General features: G+C 39.7%; 2 protein-coding genes across 3 annotated transcripts; both read right to left on the bottom strand.

Moving 5' to 3' along the window:
- Window positions 1-1,026: 1,026 nt before the first annotated feature.
- Window positions 1,027-9,777, bottom strand: tcirg1b (T cell immune regulator 1, ATPase H+ transporting V0 subunit a3b). 2 transcript variants are annotated; one of them, XM_061725210.1, is made up of 21 exons: window positions 9,616-9,777; window positions 7,863-7,984; window positions 7,480-7,558; window positions 7,213-7,361; window positions 7,009-7,104; window positions 6,856-6,917; window positions 6,624-6,750; window positions 6,431-6,513; window positions 6,251-6,344; window positions 5,886-6,098; window positions 5,647-5,797; window positions 5,184-5,323; window positions 4,098-4,255; window positions 3,925-4,015; window positions 3,723-3,841; window positions 3,405-3,618; window positions 2,972-3,082; window positions 2,799-2,891; window positions 2,581-2,701; window positions 2,237-2,408; window positions 1,027-2,000 (listed from the first exon to the last, which is right to left on the bottom strand). In XM_061725210.1, exons 2-21 carry the CDS (start codon window positions 7,977-7,979, stop codon window positions 1,907-1,909), a joined length of 2,484 nt encoding a protein of 827 aa, XP_061581194.1. In that variant the 5' UTR covers window positions 7,980-7,984; window positions 9,616-9,777; the 3' UTR covers window positions 1,027-1,906. The 2 variants fall into 2 exon arrangements, with proteins under 2 accessions (XP_061581194.1, XP_061581193.1); XM_061725209.1 differs by having other exon boundaries at window positions 7,863-7,981.
- Window positions 9,778-13,465: 3,688 nt separating this feature from the next.
- On the bottom strand, window positions 13,466-21,445 carry prpf19 (pre-mRNA processing factor 19). Its single transcript, XM_061725208.1, has 16 exons — window positions 21,263-21,445; window positions 20,915-21,064; window positions 19,240-19,316; window positions 18,857-18,998; window positions 18,622-18,695; window positions 18,458-18,523; window positions 18,325-18,366; window positions 18,124-18,198; window positions 17,959-18,034; window positions 17,119-17,228; window positions 16,807-16,962; window positions 16,629-16,698; window positions 16,369-16,542; window positions 16,141-16,223; window positions 14,363-14,468; window positions 13,466-14,264 (listed from the first exon to the last, which is right to left on the bottom strand). Exons 1-16 carry the CDS (start codon window positions 21,279-21,281, stop codon window positions 14,167-14,169), a joined length of 1,518 nt encoding a protein of 505 aa, XP_061581192.1. The 5' UTR covers window positions 21,282-21,445; the 3' UTR covers window positions 13,466-14,166.
- Between the last annotated feature and the right edge of the window lie 459 nt (window positions 21,446-21,904).

The raw sequence follows: 21,904 nt of genomic DNA, 5'->3' as shown, positions 1-21,904 counted from the left end.
CAGAATAAACTAGTCTCTGAATTATATTTGTAATTTCATATTAATTGCATTTCTGAGCAACTCCTTTAAGCAGTACTCGAGTTGTAAAAAGAAATCAGGGGGGGTGGTGGATTTTATCATATGGGGACAGATAATTTGTGCTGATTACAAATAATATATTACAAATAATAGCACTGACCAAAACACCTGCAGAAATACTGCAGGAATGACATAGCAGCAGTTAAATGCAGCCTTCTGTAAGCTTTAAATATCCACTGGGCTTACATCAAATACATCAAAACACAACAATAAAAAACAGTTTTCTGAACTTATCAACATGCCTCTGTCCTTCACAGGATAAGTAAAATTGATCACTGCAAAAACTCGAAATCTTAACAAGAATGTTTGTCCTATTTCTAGTTAAAATGTGTCATTTTAGTAAAAAAGTGTCATTACACTTAAAACAAGACTCATCACTGGAAAAAACAACAATTTTCACCTGTTTCAAGTAGATTTTCACTTGAAATAAGTAGAAAAATCTGCCAGTGGAACAAGATTTTTTTGCTTGTAATAAGAAGATAAATCTTGTCCCACTGGCAGATTTTCTTCTTATTTCAAGTGAAAATTTACCTGAAACAGGTGAAAATGGTCAAATAAGTTATTTTTCTGGTGTCATTTTTCTGGTGATGACGAGTTTAAATGTTGAAATAGCAGTAAAACCACATTCATTGATGAAATTACATAAGGGATGGAAGGGGGGGGATGGCAGTTTTACTGGGGGGATGATTTGGACCGTTTTTATTTCAGGGGGGATGCCATCCCCCCTCATCCCCCCTCAACTCGAGTACTGCCTTTAAGCCTACATAGGCTATTTATCTATTCCTGTAGAAGATCAATGTTCCAGCTGCAAAACATGTAAATATATTTCTGATCATCTGACTGAAGTTGATCTTGCCAAAGATACGAAAAACTATCATAATGAGCTCTAACTTGGTCAGCTATGGAAAAAGCATAATGACACAAATGTATTAAACACATGCTGTAATGTTGTGGATATTTTTTACTTTATATATGTGCCAAATTACAGAGTAATACTTTAACGTTGCAGTTATAAAACTTTCATACACGTGAAAAAAGAAGAAGCATCCATTAGGTAAACAGCCTGCTGAGTAAATTACTTCACATATTAAAACTCGACGGGAAAACCCTGTTTAATTCAAGTTCATATTTGATCAGTTTTACAGAGTTTAAAACCCAAAACAAACAAAAAAAAACTAAAGAGATGAATGACCGTTGCAAGTTTTTTTCTTTAACAAAGTAGTGGCATGACAATAGCAGTTGCAATGTTTCCAAAATATATAATACTTAAACAATGAGTTCCAGTAAGGCACCAGAAAATCAAAAAAACAATGATTAAATACCTGTGGTGTGGTGTATTTGGAAGACATAACAGTGAGTGAAATTATCTTTGGCTCATGGAAATCATTCAAATCGTTCCCTGCTGTCATTGGAGCTATTGTTCAGTCTTAACATTCACCAAATCAACAACAACACATTCCCTTAAACTGCAAACAAGTCAATTATCGGCTGTACTTTCCCTTTTCAGAACTGATATTTGTAATAAATGTTTATAAATTGAAAAGTACATGGTTATCAAATATTTCTTCAGCTACTGACAGTAAGAGTGCAATAAGAGAGCTGTACCTCAATATCAATTTTAAAAAATGCAAGGGAATACAAAATTATATTTTTCAAATGGTAATATCATAATCGATAGAGCAGGGACTCATTCTACTGATGCAAAAATAACAGTCTGTATCATTCATTATGATTATTGTGCAAGTTAAACCATTGTATGGCCGAGGCGACGCAGCAGATACACACAGACACATAAGTTAATTTAACCGTTTGACAATTATTTGGTCGATCATATAGCAGCTGAAGCATTGATCAGGGAGGTGAAGGAAAAAGGACTGAACTTGTAGCCCGCCCCGCTGTAGAACTTATTCTGAAACTCCACCCTGCAAGAGAGACAAGCAAAGAGACACAAGAAGTCAACTTTCTTTTACAAATAAACCCTTTATGACTTATTTTCTTCTGCGTACTGAAGCTGCACCTCTTCAATAAAAAGCCCTGACGTTTTTATGGTGTTTTTTTTATATTGCAGGAGAAACAAAGCTATGTGCCTGTTGTTAGTCCTACTACACAACCTGAATAAACTGTGCAAAACATGTTTTTTCCTCACTGTCATCCTTACCAGTGGAGACGGAGGGCGTGCAGGAAAGCTGAGAGTCCCTCCATAACCAAGAGGATGGCAACAGTCAATAAAGCAAAGAAGGCAAATATCACAAAAAGAACTGCCGATCCCACATAGCCCTTCCACCTCAGAGCTATACGCATGACCATGACCCACAGCACTTCTGACAGCTCTGTGGAGACAATGACTCACTGTCAGACAACCATACCTGCTTGGAAAAAGTTACACATTATGGGTTTATGAGGAAGTGACTGAGTGGGTACATTCGTATCTGCATCATGTGAGTTTAAAGAAAGCAGTGTGTGTGTGTGTGTGTGTGTGTGTGTGTGTGTGTCAGGACTAACGTGCGTGTGCCAGACTGAGGGCCCAGAGTCGTAGATACGAGGCCGTATTGGAGATGCAGCCCAAGCAGTACTCTATGGTGTGGATGGCCTGATGCATGAACACATCTGCAGTATCAAACTCCTACAGGGAGTACAAGTCAAAATGTTAAACAAGAAACACGAGTGCATGTCTGACCAGATTTAATCTGTTCAATGAATTCAATTAGAGCTGCTCTTACTTCCTCTTCAGGAGCTCCGCCTTCCACCTCCCCCTCACGAGTGTTGACGGAGCCCTCGTCGCCCACCAGGAGGTGTCTGTCTTCTTCCCGATGCTGCAGAGGGTTAAATATCAATCAGAAATGCAAATGACACCAGATAAAAAGCGATCCAGTTCAGTAAAAACCAGACTCACAACGTGACGTCTTCTCGACTTGAATGTGATATATTCCCATGTGGGCTTCCCCAGCAGGAGGACCGGGACTGAACACAGAGCCACCACCACCAGAACCTTCTGCACCACAAGCTGCATGCGGGGCAAGAAAGAGTCGGTGAAAACAAAAGACCACCCATTTCACATTAGTGAAAGAGAAAAGTGACCTTGCAGAAACTTAAAACTGAAGATGAGGTTCAAATTTGGGGTATCAGTTGCTTTTCTGATGGTTGTGAAAGCCAAGAAAAGCTCTGCTCATCATTGTAAGTACCGGTAAGCCATTTTTAGTAGTTGGTCAAAAATGTCAATCATTTAAATTCCTAAAATTCCAACTTTCATCACTTAAATAAGCTTCTCAAAAGATAATGCATACTGAATGGTTTACTGCGAACTCGCAGGTACAAATACTACATACCTGTCCCGTGTACAGCTGGGGGTTGTCGGGGTTGTCTGTGAAGAGGAACATGTCTATAAAGTGGATCAGTATGCTGGGCGCTACTTTGGACTGGGCAGGACCGTAGGCGATCCACTTGAAGATCACCATGAACACCAGGTAACCAAAGAGACACACCATGAACATGAGCTCTGGGATGAGCACAAAGAACACACTGCTGAGCTGACCAAAGTGGCTGGAGAAAGACAGCAAAAAAAAAAGGAGGAATGAATGGTTATGTGTAACAATGGCGATGTTGCAAAAAAGGTAAAAACAAAATTAAAAAAAAACATCACTTACCAGTAATTGAAGAATGACAAGGAGACTCCAAACGTCATGTGTATAACACCGATGATGACTGACATCTTCATCTTGTAGGAGTTTAGGAAGGTCAGTTTGTTATTGGCCATGCCCCAAATCTGAAAAAAAACAATAACTACAATGAGAATATGTGCATTCTTGTCCGTCTCTTGCTGAAAGAGGACAAGAGTGAAGCTCATACCGGGTCAATTCCAAAAGGATAGGGGCTGCTAAAAACGCCAGGCTCGACAGGATCCATGGTCAAATACTGGCTCCCTGTAAGCACCGAGGCACTGGCGGAGATAACAGAGTGTTAAGTAGTAAGCTCAATTCAGACAACGAAAAACCTACAACAAGTTTCAATGTGGTTCTCACTTCCATATGTTCTTTTCAAACATGGGGCCAACGTGCCACGCTGAGCTGAAGGTAGTGAGGCCTCTGCTGAAGCACTCGTTGTAAATGGCCCCCGTGTAGATGGAGAACAGTCCCATCAGCAGAATCAGATACCTTCCTCCAAACATCATCTTCCAGATCTGAAACACGGAAGAGGGAACTCATGTCACCGGTTACCTTTCAAAAAACGGGTCTCGGCAGTCCTGCAGGCTTTTAGTCTTTAGTTACGTAACTCCAAACTGGGCAATGTTTTGTTATCAAGTGTGTCATCAGGGAGGGAAAGGATGAATACAACTCAGAAACTAGAGACTAGTAAAACCCTAAACACTCTGTTTCATTAATCTGGGACCAAACATGTTACATTAAGTGATCATACACAATACATTCATTTCAATATTTAATATAATATTTTCTGATAAGAAAAGATTAATATAGCATCTATTATGATGTAATGATCAAATATTGAAAACATTTAGTTAGAAACCAGCTTTTCCCTTCTTTAGCATTAAATATTAAAGCAACATCATAAATGCTCAGATGATAAACACACCTTTAAGGTAAATGTTTTCTTTTTAAATATCATCCCCCTGAACAAAATATTACATTATCAATTCAAATTCTGATGTGGTTCAGTGATGTTTGAATGAATTCTCAATAAAAACAGGGATTTATGGGTCAGAAGAATAAACAAAGACTGTACAGGACTGTCTCAGAAAATTAGAATATTGTGATTTTCTGTAATGCAATTGCAAAAACAAAAATGCCATACATTCTGGATTCATTACAAATCAACTGAAATATTGCAAGCCTTTTATTATTTTAATATTGCTGATCATGGCTTACAGCTTAAGATTCCAGAATGTATGATTTTTTTTTTTTTTTTTTTTTTTTAAATTGCATTACAGAAAATAAAGAACTTTATCACAATATTCTAATTTTCTGAGACAGTCCTGTAGATACACACAAATGACTGTAAAGATAAAATCTCTCTATAGCTGATTTTGGTCTTTTTATTGCAGAATAAAAAAAAATAAAAAAAAGGATGAATATCAGCAAAGTTTGACCTACCTCATTATTATTACTCCTGAGCTTGGGGTCCTTCTCCTCGAGGACCATCCAGAGAGCAGTCAGAGCCATCAGTATGCCATGACCCACATCCCCAAACATCACCGCAAACAGGAAGGGGAACGTAATTATGGTGAACACCGCTGCAGAGATTCAATTGGGTTCAATTCCATTTTATTCATATAGCATCTTGTATTACAACACACGTTGTCTCTAGGGTCTTTCCAGAGACCCAGAAACATGAAACTGAGCTATTATTACATAAACAATGGCAGGTAAAAACTCCCCTAGTGGGAGAAAACCTTTAAGCCAAACAGTGGCAAGAAAAACAATCCTTTAGGAGGGAAGAAACCTTGAAACCTTGATATTATAGAAGAGACTTGACTTAACAGTTATAATAATAATGACTTAGCTCAGCTTTTCTTAAGATAGCGTATTTCTGATAAACTTTTTTTTTGTGACAGACCTGGATTGACTTCACGGTAGCTGGCCACGCCATAAGCATCCACGATGTTCTGGAAACCCGCTGTGAAGGAGTTGAGGGGGAACTGAGTGGGTGGAGGGGTGGAGGAAGGCAGCCGGTTGTAGAAAGAGTCAACAGTACTGCCACTCTTCCTCTGAGGATAGAGAAGAGAGTTGAGTGTTATTAATTTATGTATCACGTACAAGTGTGCTGGTGCACAGCTCTCTGTCGTGTCATCTCACCCCTCCCTCTCTCAGGGCGCACTGCAGTTCGGGCAGCTTGGTAGTGGGACACCAGGCCTCGGCAATCAAGCATTTGTCAGTGACAGAGGGGCTGCAGAGATTCAACACCATCTGGATCGCCTTGCACTTCTGGACCCGCACCTTCCACTGAGGCAGGATGCCCACCGCCCGCAGCAGCAGCTGCTGCAGGAACGCCTCGGTCTGTGACAACACCTGCAACACAAAAACAGGGAAGTGAGAGGGGAAAATGTTATGATAGACTGCTTTTTAAAGAGATCACAAACAAGTACCCAACTGTGACTTTTCATAGTATTTCTAGACTTTGTAAACAGACTGAAAGCAGGCGACTGTTTCACTGCACTCACTGATCTAATGTCATCAATTCTGCCTTCAAGGCCCTGCAGGATCTCTTCTCTCTCAGCAGGACTCTCGGGGTATGCAAACGTCTGTGTGCGGAAGCTGTGGAAATTAAATAAAGAAAAATAAAAATATATCTACAATATTTTTTATTTTTATAAAAAGGACTGATTCAGAGATTTTCCCACCAATCACATATTTTCTTGACTTTCTGGCCAATTTGATCTCCCCAGAAGGAAATGAGAAACACTGTCCACTGCACCATTTCTCCCTGAAAGCAAAGAAGGGAAAAATAAGTAGTTGGAAATCAGGGGCTTGTCTAATATCTAGAAATAAGAGATATATTTTCCCAACATGATCCCTCTTTCTCTACGTTCCCACCGTATCTGGGTGCTCAAGTCGGTCCTCCATTTCTCTAAAATCCACGATAATATAACCTCGACACGCCCGCCACAGCAACCGCTCAAACGAGGGCACCTTCCAGGGATGAACCACTCCCGCTACAAAACTGAAAACGAGGGGGTGCAGAGAAAGGAAAAAAAGAAAAAAGAAGCAGCTAATTTTAGTCTAAAACACTTTACACTTAACTGAAGTTCCTGAAAAGAGAATCTACCTGAGGCGGACATCTTGGCGGTTATCGAACAAGCCTTGGCTTTCCAGGACAGGAGGCGGTACCTGTTGGAAACCCATTTAGCATTGGTCAGTTAGGTCAAATTAAAGCCGATTAAGATCTAGAGACTGTTGCGGATGTGAAGCTTCCAACCACCTGTGAAGCCGTGAGTGAGTGCGTTCTGGTCAGGACTCCTCGGTACTGACAGAGCTGTGTCAGCTGAGCCCGAAGGCTGTCTCTGTTCCTGGACACCTGGAACAGAGAAACACACACATAGAATCATCCCTCTCTGATGTTGCTCTGATGGGAAGAAAAACAAACCCAAAACTATCTGATTCATCATCTCAGCTTTGTTTCCACCTCTTTCAGCTCTCGGGCCAGTCTCTCGCTCTCCTCCTCAATGCTGATGAGTTCGCGTGGCTGAGGGGCCGAAGGTATGGGGCAGGGAGGAGGGAGGGGAACCTGCAAGGGTGGCGATAAGGAGCGATTGATCTCCGCCTCCAGGAAGGCTGGAAGTCAGATTAAAAAAAAAAAAAAATGTCAGAAAGGACAAATGAAGAATCGTAACCAAAAAATAAAGAAACAACACGGATGGAAATGCACAAGGAAGAATGATAAAGTCCTTACTGAAAGTCTTTTCAAGCTCCTCACATCGCCTGACCTCTCCAACAAACTTCCTTTGGAAGGCGTTCACATTGGGATTGAGCTGAGACACCAGAGCAGAGGGAAGAGGAAGAGGGCAACAGGGTTATTCATGACCATCTGTTTCTAAATGACACAGAATTTCACACCTAGCTAAATCAAATCAGCAAATGTGCTCTTAAATCTTGTGACAATCTTATGAGAACAATGATAAAATGTTGGCAATATGAGCCAGAGTACATGTCGAAGGAAGTGGAAATCAATTCATTACAAGCAAGTCAAGTGACAAAGTCTTCTGTGTTCCCCTCCTCCCAACCAACCGCAAATATGATAACCTCTGAGGATAAACAAGACTTTAAACCACTCACGTCTCTGAACTCCACTATTCCCAGCTCTCCCAGCTCACTGACGCAGTTGTACGCCGAGCCAGACTGGAGGAAGAGCTGCACCAGGCACACCTCCTCACTTCGAAACATGGATCCCATGGCTGCTGGCACAATGAAGAGGACACCAGTCCACATTAATATTTGCCTATAAAAACTCACTGCGAGGCCAAGCTGCTGCGGTTCAGGGAAGAATGCAAGATGTTAAAGAGATTTAAAACATGAGAAGCAAAGTCAATTAAAATAAGAGGAAGAACTTTATCACAAAGCACATCTGTTTAGAACCGAAACACTAAACACCTCAAATTGAACAATGCAGAAGTGTATCAGTGGAAAAGGGAAGCTATATGACCTCCGGACTGATGATTGGTTGGGATTTCCATTTTTGCACAGCTGTGTTTCTAACAATACTATCATAAATGTGCCTTTTTTTCCCCAATGTTGTCACTCTAATCCCTTTAACTACAGTCACAATGCCAGTTGCCAGATTGTTGCCTTCACTTAAAAGCTTAAGCTAACGCAGTTAGACACAAAACCTCTGCAATAAATCTCACTTTTATGAGTTGGCTTCATTTGCAGGGGTGGAAAGTAACAAATTACATTTACTCACGTTACTGTAATTGAGTACTTTTTATGAGTAATTTGTAATTTTCTAAGTAGTTTTTGAAATATGTCATTTTTACTTTTACTCGAGTACATTTTGACCCAAGTATTTTACTTCGCTACATTTGAACCCCCTCACGTTACTGAGTACAAAATTTATGGTAAAAATCTTGTGGGCATTTTATTGTGGTTTATTGTGAATAGCAGGATCCTGCGGGCATTGGGCACTTTATTTTGTGTTTGAATACTTTGATTCTGGTTTTAGTGTTGTCGGTTGGACAATATGACTGAAAATAGTTTGCACTTTACAGTACAGGTTGTGACTGTCCTTTTTGTCCTGTTCTGCGGAAGTAAAAGAAGTAAAAGGATCATGTTACTGAGCTCAGCTGAGCTTTTACAAGTGTGGATATGTACTTTAATATGCCTCAAAGTTAATTAAAACAACTTGTGCTGGATTTGATTCGTGACTCATTCTTTTTTTGCATTAAATAACTGAAAGTAACTTTTACTCAAATTACATTTTAAATTAAGTACTTTTGTACTTTTACTCGAGTACATTTTTAGATGAGTACTTTTACTTTTACTTTGAGTAGGATTTAAGCAAAGTAAAGATACTTTTACTCAATTACAATTTTTCAGTACTTTTTCCACCTCTGTTCATTTGAAAGAAAAATTAAAACGTCCAAAGTTTGAGCGCAGTTTCATGTTTGGGGGCGTTTTGTGGGCTGTGATGCGGTTGGACTGAATTACAGTCAGCCCATCTGCGCTGATAGAAATCATCTGATAGAAACCTAATAAACTGGAAACCTTGTGAACCAAGAACTGGAGGGGGAAAAACAACCCGAGGCAGCCGGACACTTCACCTCTAAATACACCAGTGCAAAGGGGGTTTACTTTAGATAATAAACGAAACTTAACATACAGGAATAACGATTTTTTTTTTTGTCAACATACCAAACTGGTGTCGAGTTGAAAATACACAACAATCAAAGTCCTGTTTTTCTTTTTTAATATTTGAATGTGAAGGGATTGAAAGTAACAGCGTCGGTTTAACGCGGACCATAAATCAGCTTAAGAGCAGCCTCATGTGAACACAATTAGCAGCGGGTCGAGCTGAATGGGGGGTTTTTCTCACCTGTTTCTCACCTGGTTCCCTCCCAGCTGTGTCTGTCGGGCTGTCCGGTCCGGTACCGAGGGGGGATCGGGCCACTGTTGACCGGGACGTGTGGGGCAGCTTTGTGAGGAGTTCTGCTCCAGTTCTGCTCCCTTTCTCTCATGTACTTCCCCGTTCGTGAGAGTCACGTTACTGCGGAGTCACGTGACCGCCGTCGCTCTCCGGCTCGGCCACGAGGGGTCCAGAGAGGAAACGTAAATACGGAACTAAAAACGAGGATTTACGTGCTCAGCTGGAAATATATGACATTATATCGATATAGGGGGCTATGAGCGGTACTCGAGTTGTAAAAAAAAATCAGGGGGGATGGTGGATTTTATCATATGGGGACAGATAATTTGTGCTGATTACAAATAATATAATATATTACAAATAATAGCACTCAGTGGCGTCAATTCGGTGGAAGCTAAGGTATGGCAAGGTTACGAGTCACAGAACTTAACTAGAGTATCAATCAACACGTCCAGCAAATACTCATCACAGAAGTCTGATATGTAGCTTATCTGTGTGGTCAAGAAAACTGGAACTTTTTCAAATGCATGTCTCGCTCACTGCAAAAACTCAAAATCTTACCAGGAATATTTGTCTTATTTCTAGTTAAAATGTCTCATTTTTAGTCTCATTACACTTAAAACAAGAGTCATCGCTAGAAAAATAACTTATTTGACCATTTTCACCTGTTACAAGTACATTTTCAATTTAAATAAGTAGAAAAATCTGCCAGTGGGACAAGATTTATCTTCTCATTACAAGCAAAAAAAAATGTTCTACTTATTTTAAGTGAAAATCTACTTGAAACAGGTGAAAATTGTTGTTTTTTGAGTTTTTGAGTCTTGTCTTAAATGTAATGAGATTTTTTTTACTAAAAATTAGACATTTTAACTGGAAATAAGACTAATATTCTTGTTAAGATTTTGAGTGTTTGCAGTGTAATAACTTGTGAAATCGATCATGTTGTTCTGATTTGCATCTGATTTGTTATTTTATATGTATTAAGTAATAGAATAATCAATACAAATAGACTAATTAGAGTAATTCCGTAAATGTATTTAAAAAAAAAACATTTACATTTTCCCTTGAAGCCAAGGTGTGGCGGCTGCCATACCTTGCCATACCCAATTGACGCCCCTGATAGCACTGACCAAAACACCTGCAGAAATACTGCAGGAATGAAATAGCAGCAGTTAAATGCAGCCTTCTGTAAGCTTTAAATATCCACTGGGCTTACATCAAATACATCAAAACACAAAAATAAAAAACAGTTTTCTGAACTTATCAATATGCCTCTGTCCTTCACACGATAAGTAAAATGGATCACTGCAAAAACTCAAAATCTTAACAAGAATATTTGTCTTATTTCTAGTTAAAATGTTTCATTTTAGTAAAAAAAAATCTCATTACACTTAAAACAAGACTCATCACTGGAAAAAACAACAATTTTCACCGGTTTCAAGTAGATTTTCAGTTGAAATAAGTAGAAAAATCTGCCAGTGGAACAAGATTTTTTTGCTTGTAATGAGAAGATAAATCTTGTCCCACTGGCAGATTTTCCTACTTATTTCAAGTGAAAATTTACTTGAAACATCTGAAAATTGTCAAATAAGTTATTTTTCTGGTGATGACTCTAAATGTTGAAGTATGGAAAGGGGGGATGGCAGTTTTACAGGGGGGGATGATTTGGACCGTTTTTATTTCAGGAGGGATGCCATTGGGAGGGGAGGGGGTTATAATTTAAGGGGTAACCTAAACTTCAAATCTTTATTTGTGCGTACAACAAAAAGGGGTTTTTGTGTATCAGTTTTTGGAATTAAACTTTGGAATGGTTTGAATTTGGAGTTAAAAGAATGTACAAACGTAAAACAATTTAAGAAAATAAATAGTTTATTTGAGGTATAAAAGGGAAGACTGTGTTTAAAGATCACCAGCTGTGTGTGTTCTGCTATTTCGTCATGTTGTCTTTGTATGTTTATATACTTAGATATAGGCGTATTATATTTATATCAGTTATATTATATTTATGATAGAGCTTACATCTGGTATTAAACAGGTTATTTTTCTAAAAATGATATATATTTATACAAATAAGTGTATAGTATAAAAAGTAAATAAAAATTAGTGTATAGTATAAAAAGTAAATACAGACATATAATTTATGTTTAGTTGTAGAAAGGGGGTGGGATTAAATACGTTTCTACTTCCCCCCACTCCTTTTCAAACATGTAACTGAAATATGTGTTTTGATGTTGTTGTTTTTTTTCTTTATGTGGTGGATTATCCACCTGTATTTGTTTTCTTATCTTTTTTCTTTCTTTCTTTTTTATACATGTTTGAAATAAACAAAACGAGCGAATGATTGATGGTAGTGGAGGTGTTGTGCGTTGTGCCAAAAAGTGATTGTGTGCCATAATCTGATTTTGTGGCCGCGGGAGCGCGCACAGCAGCCCGTTGAGCGATAGCGCTAAAACGTCACATTTTCAGATTATGAAGCTCAAGAATGAGATTACCGTAAGTCATATTTAGGCAGAAACAACTTTTCATTAACTGTATTTGGCCTTCAATCAATTTTTGGCAGGTGAAAATGCCTATTTTGTGTTGTAATGGTCCTTTAAAAGAGTTAAAAGCAACCCTGTGAGCTCTAGTGTTTAGATTATGCTGACAGGAATCAGCAGGAGAGACCACGTCTCTCCAGTGTTAGCGTCACTCCATTGGCTACCTGTAAAATTCAGAATTCAATTTAAAATTTTATTACTTGCATATAAAGCCCAAAACGGCCTAGCTCCGGAGTATTTACAAGATTTGATAGTGCCTTATGTTCCTGGCAGAGCTCTCCGCTCCCAGGGTGCAGGTTTACTCGTAGTTCCTAGAGTATCTAAATGTAGATTTGGAGGGCTGGCGTTCTGCTATCAGGCACCGTTACTATGGAACCAACTTCCAATCTGGGTTAAGGAGGCTGACACCACCTCCACCTTTAAAACTAAACTTAAAACCTTTCTGTTTAGTAAAGCCTATAGTTAGTGTTTAGTAAATCTCTAGCTGGTGTTGGTAAATCTCTAGGTAGTGTAAAGTCTAGTGTGTTAGAGTCAGTAGTCATAGTTGCAGCTATAGAACAAGACTATAATAGTTAGTCTCAAATATAGCTTTGCGGTAGATATGCTGCTATAGGCTTATGCTGCAGGGGGGCACCGACATGATCCGCTGGGCGGTGCCTCTCACCCTTTTTCTCCTCTCCTTTTCCCTTCCTCTCTTCTCCATTACCATTTTTATTTATTATAAATATCTCATAGCTATCATTTCTGTCCATCGTTCCTGTAGTTTCTTGTGCCGGCCCCCCTTTTTTCTCTTTTGTGCATGTTTGCAGGCCAGAGCCTCGGGAGCTGCGTTCTGGCCTGTGTTAACTTCATCCAACTAGAAACCTGTCCCCGTATTTAAACCAGCATTAACATTGAAATTGAATACGAAATAAATCAAACAGGTGATTCATTTACCTGACTGAGTGGGCAAAAAGCAACCTGGCATGATTTGATTAACAACACACGCCAACAATGTTAACTCTTGTAGGAAAATATATATTATATACTTTATGAGATGACTCAGCTTTAACTATTAAAGTGCAAAAGCTTCACTTCCCATATGGTATCTTTACTTGTAGATAAGTGATAACTGGCTTCTGAGACTCCTGGTGAATATACATTTATACAGTATTTGCACAATGAAACAAACTTCAAGCATAATGCGAACAGGAACGTAATATTTATAGTTTATATTTGCTGTGAAAAACGCATCCATGCACACTATTAGAACATAAATGAAGTAATTTGAAAAAAGATATTTTATTTTATCAAAGGCAGGAGGTGCAACAGGTAAAACAGTAAGTTAAAAGGAAAATATACAATTGGGGGTGGGGTGTAGGGGTGGAGACACATTTCAACGGGAAAATAAATTGAGAAATGAAACTGAGAAAAAAGGCTGAAGACAAATTTTGAACAAGAAAAGAAGCGACTCTCCTACACATGTTCTTATTCCACATTATTGCAGATCAATACATATGTTTTTATTGTATCCTAAAGATATGGCAATAAAAGTTGGTCTACATCAGGAAGCAAAGATCAAATAGTTTTTTACAGTAAACTGCAGGATTGTTCCACAAGCAACTGAAGACCCCCCCTCACATTTAAAAAAAAAAAAAAGAAAAACTACTACAATAAAACCATAACTGCTGGCAAACAGAACAGGAATTTCCCGCGTGTCTCTGCTCCCATTTCACATCACTTAGATTTCTCTCTTGAAGCCAAAAAGTACGTTGTTATACTTACAGCAGTTCTTTAATATCAAATAATAGATCATTTCATGTGTTTTAGCTCTTGGACATGAGGACTAGAATGATGCAAAGTTAGCAATGACTCTTGTTTCCCACCTTTTCTAAAAATGACTAATCCCAGGACAGCGACTGCTCAGATGCACAGATCACTGCATCCATCCTCAGCTCTCATCTTTCCATTCTGAACTTCTCTTCTACAAACTGTAAAATTTTAGACTTCTGTCCATTCCTGCAGAGGTCAGGAACTTGGCATTTTCTCCAAAGGCCACTCCAGTCACCAACCCCGTGTGGTCTACGAAGTGAGAGAGGAAAAATCAAAGTGAATAAGAAAGAAATCCTATGCTTCCTTGTGGGAAATGAAGATTTGAATATGGATATTTCTCTCCTCACCTGTGAAGTTGAGCACTTCAGACCACTGCTTGCAGATGTAGACACGGATATCAGATCCTCCTACAGCCAGGTAGGTTCCACTTTGGTCAAACACGAGGGATTTCACCTGAAAAGCAACAACCCAGTTAGATTCAAGAGCACAGATGATGTAAAATATGATTATTATTCTCTTGATCTGGATAAGAGGACTGATGTTTCTCTCATTACTATAAGGTAGAAATTAGGCTGGAGCCAGAAGATGGTTAGTTTATCTCGTAATGAAGACGGAAAGCAGCAAGGAAAAAGCTGGAGTCATTCAAAAAACTACTGGTACTTGATGAATGCTGACTTGTAAAGATCCACCATTCAGATATCTAAAATTGGCATCTACCACTCTCAAGTTTAAGCATTCCTTGTTATTGTTTTTAAGTACAGGGGTGGAGCATCGCAGAGCCCGACGGGCAGATTGGGGAAGCATCTCCAGTGCTAGGTGTTCATCATGGGGAAGAGAAAGATGAGCCAAAAGGCAAAGCTTTTAGTGACTGAAAGAATGAGGTCGCAAAAAGAAATGCCTTTTCTGTGGAGGGTAGCTTGAGTAAGCATCATTGATAAGGATGAGGTGCAGGATGGGGTCGGCGTAGTCAAAGCTCCTCCACCCTGACAGCAGCCAACTATGCAATAGTACTTTGGGCATCTGTTCAGGATGCCTTTGAATCTTTGGGTCAAAACCTAAGACTCGATGGAGACATGTTTTCCCCCTCGGTTGCTTGTCATGTCCACCTGTAGATCTATATTAGATGGCTGGTAAAAAAAAAAAAGGGTGACAGAATCTCTGCCTAGATTAGAAACCTGTGATCTACTCATAGATCATAAAAATCAAAGGCTTTAATGATATTCTAATGTTTATAGTTGGAATAGTGGAAAAGAGCCGACCTATTTGCACAGATTTGCTTAATGAATTGCTCACATAATTGGAAGATAACTTGCAGACAATAATGCAGGGACAGAAATAAGAGCTGTTGGCTTTGATGTCATTGATAGCAACAGTTATGCAGTTTGTATTTAATAAAACTGCAACTGTCCGCATGTATAGAGCCCAGATATACTTGTTGCTTGCGTTCGCGTGCACCACCAACTGCAACGCCGCTCGCGTAGTACGTGAGGAGAGCACATCGTACCGGCGGTAACCGATAGGGGCAGTAAGCAGAGCAACAGTTGGAAAAGTCATTAAATATTTAGTAGTAACAGCAGTAGCAGATTAGAACAACGAGCAAGTTAACATGACAACATTGGATGATGTAGGAGATTATAACATTGCTTTGGTTGCGATCTCAGCAAAGGAAACGGCGTCTTCACTTGTGGCCAGCTGGTATCTGACCGGGACCAGCCGGTATCTGACCGGGACCAGCCGGTATCTGACCGGGACCAGCCGGTATCTGACCGGGACCAGCCGGTATCTGACCGGGACCAGCCGGTATCTGACCGGGACCAGCCGGTATCTGACCGGGACCAGCCGGTATCTGACCGGGACCAGCACCACTCGCGGCCAGAGCGAGAACTGCAGGTCGCGTACGCGTTCAGTGTCTTTTTGAGAACGTGCACGTCGACATGTCAAATGAACGCAGGATACGCGTGGCGACCATGATGCGTACGCGGTCTGAACTGCAAGTATATCTGGGCTCATAGGAAGAAAACCATTAAAAAGAGAACGTGCAGTAAAGGTTGCTTTCCAGAGTATTTCTCAAATAAGTAAGCTATTACTGCCATGATAACACAAAAGCAAAAGCCCTTCAACTTACTTCATAGTTGTTGTCCAGAGTGATGGTCTTGAAGTTCTTCAGTTTCCTCAGATCCCACAGTTTCAGAGAGCTATCTTGGGCACCTGGAGAAAAGCCCCTTGCATATATTAATGTATTATTTAAGCACATTTTCTAGTATTCATAATGTCCTCCTGTAACTTTGCAGTCTGATAGAGAATGTGTACAGATCAAAGAGCAACAGCTTTGTACGTGTTAGTCCCCCCTCACCTGTGGCCAGATAGTATCCGTTCTCAGAGAAAGCAATGGAGGTGACGGGTCCAGAGTGACCTGGGAAGTTGGCCACATTGGTGCGCTCTTTCAAATCCCAAATCTTGATTTGGGAGTCAGCCGTACCAGTGCCAAAAATAAGACCATCAGGGTGGAACTGAGCACAAGTGAGAGCTGCGGAAACCAAAGAGAAACATTATCACCAGGACCAAGGCTTCTACTAGGCTGTCAAATACTAAAGTACCCGCGGAGGCACTTACCACAACCAGCGCTTTCATCGGTAACTTTGGTGAGGACTCTTCCAGTTTGGATATCAGAAAAGGCCCAGTACTGTGAGTAAAATACAATTAAGTTAATGTAGCCGGCAGTGTGGAGTAAAGCTTCTAATGTCACTTTGGTTATTTAACTGAGACATCCGTCTTCAAGCTGCCCACACACCTGATCCTCGGAGGAGCTGAGCAGGTAGTCTCCAGTTGCGTGAAGAGATAGACCAGTGACACCTGCCTCATGGGCACGCACCACCTGCACACAGTTGCCCGCGGTGACCGACCACACGCGGATGGTGTTGTCAGGAGAGGCTGAGAAGACAACAGACTGGAGGGAAGAAGACAGGAACACAGCAGGGAAAGGGACAAAGAAACAAGATTTTAATAAGAATCATAACAGACATGATTTCTCAAACTCTCTTAACTGATTTCAGGAGAGATTATTGCTTCTGTTATCATGTGGAAGAAAGAGTAAAAGAATTACCTGGGAGGGATGGTAAATGACAGAGGTAACTTTCTTGGTGTGACCCTTAAGAGTTGCCACAATCTGCTCCTCGTTCTTGTCAAACACCACAACGTTCTTATCAGCTCCACCTAGAAAAAAAGAAACAAGAGTTCCTTTCAGAAAACCCCTTTTCCAGACGCGAAAGATTCACATGACGAATGAATATTTTCACAATATTGGACGGTTCATCAACTGACATCCATTAATCTTGAAGGATTTCTATTTTTACCATGACATTATGTAATATGACCATTATCATTTAATAAATATGATCTTATCAGACACCAAATAGAAACTTCTGCTCAAATCCTTGTAAGCAGCTCTATCATTCATTTGAATAAGATAACAAGGGGAAAAAAGCAACCAGTAGTTATCCAGAGTAAACTTTAACTTTAGGATTTCTCATAAGCCGGTAAAGTGATGCAAACTCTTTGACCAATAGAGTGAAACATTGTTGCCGTGTAAAATACAAATAAACCAAACTTCCATACCCAATGACCACTATGTCTTCAAGATGGTTGTTTTTGTAGCTTTTCTGTGAATTGTTCTTGCATTCAGCCCTTCTGCATACGTTGGCTGAGCATCAGTAATTTTGGTTAAAAAATGAAATAGACCTAAGTGCTACATTTGCAGGATTCTGTAAAACTAAGCACGACAGTCTCACGACAGTTGAAATTGAAAGCCTCTTGTAACTTGGGCATAACCCTTATAATTTGCTGTCCTATTAATGGAAAGTGTTGCATGTACGAAAGGGGCTTTAGATTCTTGATCTGACATGCCAACAAATCAAATGTATAATGAAATACACTTTAACTATACCAGTAAGCACTTTGTTTGTGTCTGATGGACACACATCCAGAGCCAGAATACCAGGCACACTGGCACTATGAAGACCCTGAAAACAGCAAACACAATATCGACAGCATGAACATCGAATCGTTCACAACAGTTGCATATTCCCCATTAGAAATAATCCATACTTACAGCATGAGAAGCCACTTGACGGTATTTACTGAGATCTTCAGCTCTGACCAGATCTTCTGGAACAGTTTTTCCTCTCTAGAGGCAAAACAAAATCACACAAGAGCATATTTCCATATTAGTCAGAGACTTTAAAACAGAGTTCATACAACGTGGAGCCGTTACTACATCTAAGAAGAAGCTTAATAAAGACAAACATATTACCTTTTTTCTCTCTGTGGTAAGGATAGTAGCCTTGTCTTGGAGCTGTAAACAGAAAAAAACAATGTTAAACAAATGAGAGGTATCCCAAAGAAACAGAATAATGATTTATGTAGAAAAAGAAAAAATAAATTACCTTCTGGATGATCTCTGGGGTCATTCCCACCTGTTCACTTATCTCCATAGGTTCTCCGCCAGCACCCTGAAATAAAGAAGGTACAGTTTCAGATTGATAGATGGCATTAGTGTCAATGAGCATTTAAGATGGATGTCTTAAAGGATTATAAATCAGTAACTCACTGCTGCAGCTGGCTGAGAAGCAGGGACAGCTTGAGGTGCCACCAGTCCAGCCTGGGGTTTAAGTGTGGCAAGAGCTATATAACAGAATGAACAAAACAAATTAGACCCAATAAAGTAGGATGAAAAAAATCCACTCAACATAATCTATGAAATCCTGTGGATGTGGAGTTTTTTTAGGTGCTTTACAACCACAAAGATGCCCTTCAATGCAGGTCACAATCAGCCGTCAACTCACCTTCTCTTGCAGCAGTGACCTCTTTGTTGAGTCGAGCAATGACTCTGCAGGCGGCATCGTGCTGATAAAGGGCGTGAGAGAGTTCTTGGCGAGTCGTTTGCAGCTGCTGCCGCAGGGTGAAGCTGTGGAGCATGACAGCATCCTAGCACACAAGAGACGATGGACCAGTTAACTTCATCCAACATTTAAAACTATTTCACTAAGAAACTGATTTCAAAAACATGGGTTTTAATACCCATCATGGCAATCAGAAACAACACTGAAACATCAAATTAAATTTGAAAAAGGGGGTTATTTTTAAGTAATGACAGAATATGTCACATTTAAAAAAGGTTTCTGTACGTTCTCGTGATATAACTTTTACAATTGTTACATGTACTTACCCACTCATCTTGAAGGGACTTGAGAATAGCAGGGATACTTGTTGCTGATGGAGCCTTTGGTCTAATAGGATGGGTCACTAAAAAAGAAGTAGCACTGATGATCTCCAAAGCAACTACAATTCATTCATTTTCAATCACGTCTACTTTGTGGTAGCAGTGCCTTCAAACAATATCCTTCTCAAAAGATTTTGTCATGTTTCTGTAACGGTGTTACACATCCTAATTATTTTATGGTGAGTTTTTTTTTTCTACATAAATGTGCGGTACAAGTTAACAAGTCATGTACTCCTCACAGATCTTTATTTGTGCCGTTTCCTGTAGGGACCGTAGTCTTGTTTGTATATACTTATTTTTTTAGATTTGTAGGACACAGATTGAAGGATAGGCTAAGAATATCACATCTAATCACAGCTTGTGGAAAAATTAACAGCTCGGGCAGTTGATCACTTATTTTCTTGAAGCGTTTCCAAATCTCAAGCTATACATTATTTAAAACTCAGTTATGAACTTTTACATTTGATCAAATGCAGTAAATACATAAAATGCCACAGTGTTTCTTCTCTGCATCTATATATCCATACAAACATTTATATAACCACCACTATAATATACTGTACACAGGAATAAAGCAATTGCAACTTCACAAAGCCACAAGAATGAAGTTGATCAATTACTATACCGAAATATACTACTGAACTAGATTGTCTTTGCTTAAAAGGTCCCCTTTAAAATGATACTATTCATTCAAGCTAAGATGTGTGGGTATATTATACATTTCCTGAATCCTTATGGTCCTGTGAGTATTCCAGTTTTTGTATTTTGTGTCCCTGTTGTTCCTAGATGACACAGGGATAAAAGATAGTATATCATTTAGACGAAAATTGTGTAAAAATGTGTGTTGTTTATAGTTTAAAGAGCTGCAGTGACCTCTATGTTGGTCAGAAAGATTCACATCTTAGCTTGAATGAATGCTTAAAAGACCCCCTTTAAAATGATACCAAACACAGCTGCAGCTCTTTAAACTATAAACACACATTTTTCATCCAAATGATATACTATCTCTACTATCTTTTATCCCTGTGTCATCTAGGAACAACAGAGACACAAAATACAAAAACTGGAATACTCACAGGACCACAAGGATTCAGGAAATGTATAATATACCCACACATCTTAGCTTGAATGAATGGTATAATTTTAAAGGGGACCTTTTAAGCAGACAATATTGTGAAACATTGACAGATATCCTGTATAAGAGTCTAAACCAGGATATGCACCAGCATCTATAGTGTAATTTTATGAAGGGGGTGGGTGACTACATGAGCTGATAACTATGATACAGCTGACACTCAGGAAGGTTATACCAGAATATCATCTACAGACATGGATCTTTTCAAAAATCAAGTTTTGTCACCTTGAGTGGTACTGACAAGTGAAATCTTGGGCTCTGGCCCCTGGACTAATATGCTAAAATAGAAGTTGCTAGTACAGCCATCTACTGTTAACTCCACAATATTCCTTTAAGCAGTTTGAGGGAGAGTGTTACTCCATGTGCTATAACTGTATTATAATTATATTCTGTATGTCCATACACTCCAAGTATTGTAACTCCAGCCTCCTTATTCAGTAAGAACCGAGCCTGGACCACATGGCTCCTGCTCTGGTCCTGCTCTACCTTTGATGTCCAGCAGCTGCTCCTCGGACAGCGGCTGTCCGTTCATCGGGTCGGTTCCGTTCTCCGCTATGAACTTCTCGATCAGCCTGCGCTCGAACACATGGCTGGACACGGGCGAGATGCACGGGTGCTCCGGCACCTCGTTGCAGACTGGGGACAAAAGTACAGTCATCTCCAAGAAAACACACACCACATTGACTGCAACCATTTAAAAAGGCGAGGTTTGGACAGTATGAGCTAAAAGGCGGTATGAATGGCTGCTAACATTAGCCACGTTAGCTGCTGGCGTTAGCACGGTAGCGGCTAACGCACCGCCTCCGTCATCTCACTCCATTCTGCTGCACTTACTTGCACAGACCAAAGACATGTTGCTAACGAAGTCCCTCGAATCTCTTCAGGAAGGAGAAATATGCTCACTGGACCCCGGTAGTTTTAACCCTGCAAATGTACACTTTATTTATGTCTTGTTTAAATTGGAAGTAGCATGTCCTTTCATTGCCGCTATAAAAGCCAACTGTTTCTTCTTCTACGTTGTTTTTCTTCGCACATATGACTCTTCGCTGCCCCCTACCGCCGAGCTCAGGAAACACGGGCGGGATTTTTTTTAAATATTTTATTAATCCTTTGCAGGAAATTAAGGTGTTACAGCCAGTACTCGAGTTGTAAAAAATAATCATGGGGGATGGTGGATTTTATCATATGGGGACAGATAATTTGTGCTGATTACAAATAATGTAATATATTACAAATAATAGCACTGACCAAAACAGCTGCAGGAATACTGCAGGAATGACATAGCAGCAGATAAATGCAGCCTTCTGTAAGCTTTAAATATCCACTGGGTTTACATCAAATACATCAAAACACAAAAATAAAAACAGTTTTCTGAACTTATCAATATGCCTCTGTCCTTCACAGGATAAGTAAAATGGATCACTGCAAAAACTCAAAATCTTAACAAGAATATTTGTCTTATTTCTAGTTAAAATG

Source organism: Cololabis saira, chromosome 7, assembly GCF_033807715.1.
Source record: "Cololabis saira isolate AMF1-May2022 chromosome 7, fColSai1.1, whole genome shotgun sequence".
NCBI lineage: Eukaryota > Metazoa > Chordata > Actinopteri > Beloniformes > Belonidae > Cololabis > Cololabis saira.
Note: the sequence above shows the minus strand (reverse complement) of the source record. Positions and strands in the feature narration are given on the sequence as shown.

Bases quoted from the DNA above. Each gene is read 5' to 3' on its own strand.
- prpf19 (XM_061725208.1), bottom strand. The intron at 18,035-18,123 runs GTAAGTATGGAT...TGCTGTTTTCAG, and splicing joins GTCAAGTGGCTTCTCATGCT to GGTCTTCATAGTGCCAGTGT. The intron at 16,963-17,118 runs GTAATTCTTTTA...TCTTCCCTCCAG, and splicing joins TCATTTACCATCCCTCCCAG to TCTGTTGTCTTCTCAGCCTC.
- tcirg1b (XM_061725210.1), bottom strand. From the start codon at position 7,979: ATGGGATCCATGTTTCGAAGTGAGGAGGTGTGCCTGGTGCAGCTCTTC. The intron at 4,256-5,183 runs GTAGGTCAAACT...TCCGTGTTTCAG, and splicing joins TCAGGAGTAATAATAATGAG to ATCTGGAAGATGATGTTTGG. The intron at 3,083-3,404 runs GTATGTAGTATT...CCCCGCATGCAG, and splicing joins CCCAGCTGTACACGGGACAG to CTTGTGGTGCAGAAGGTTCT.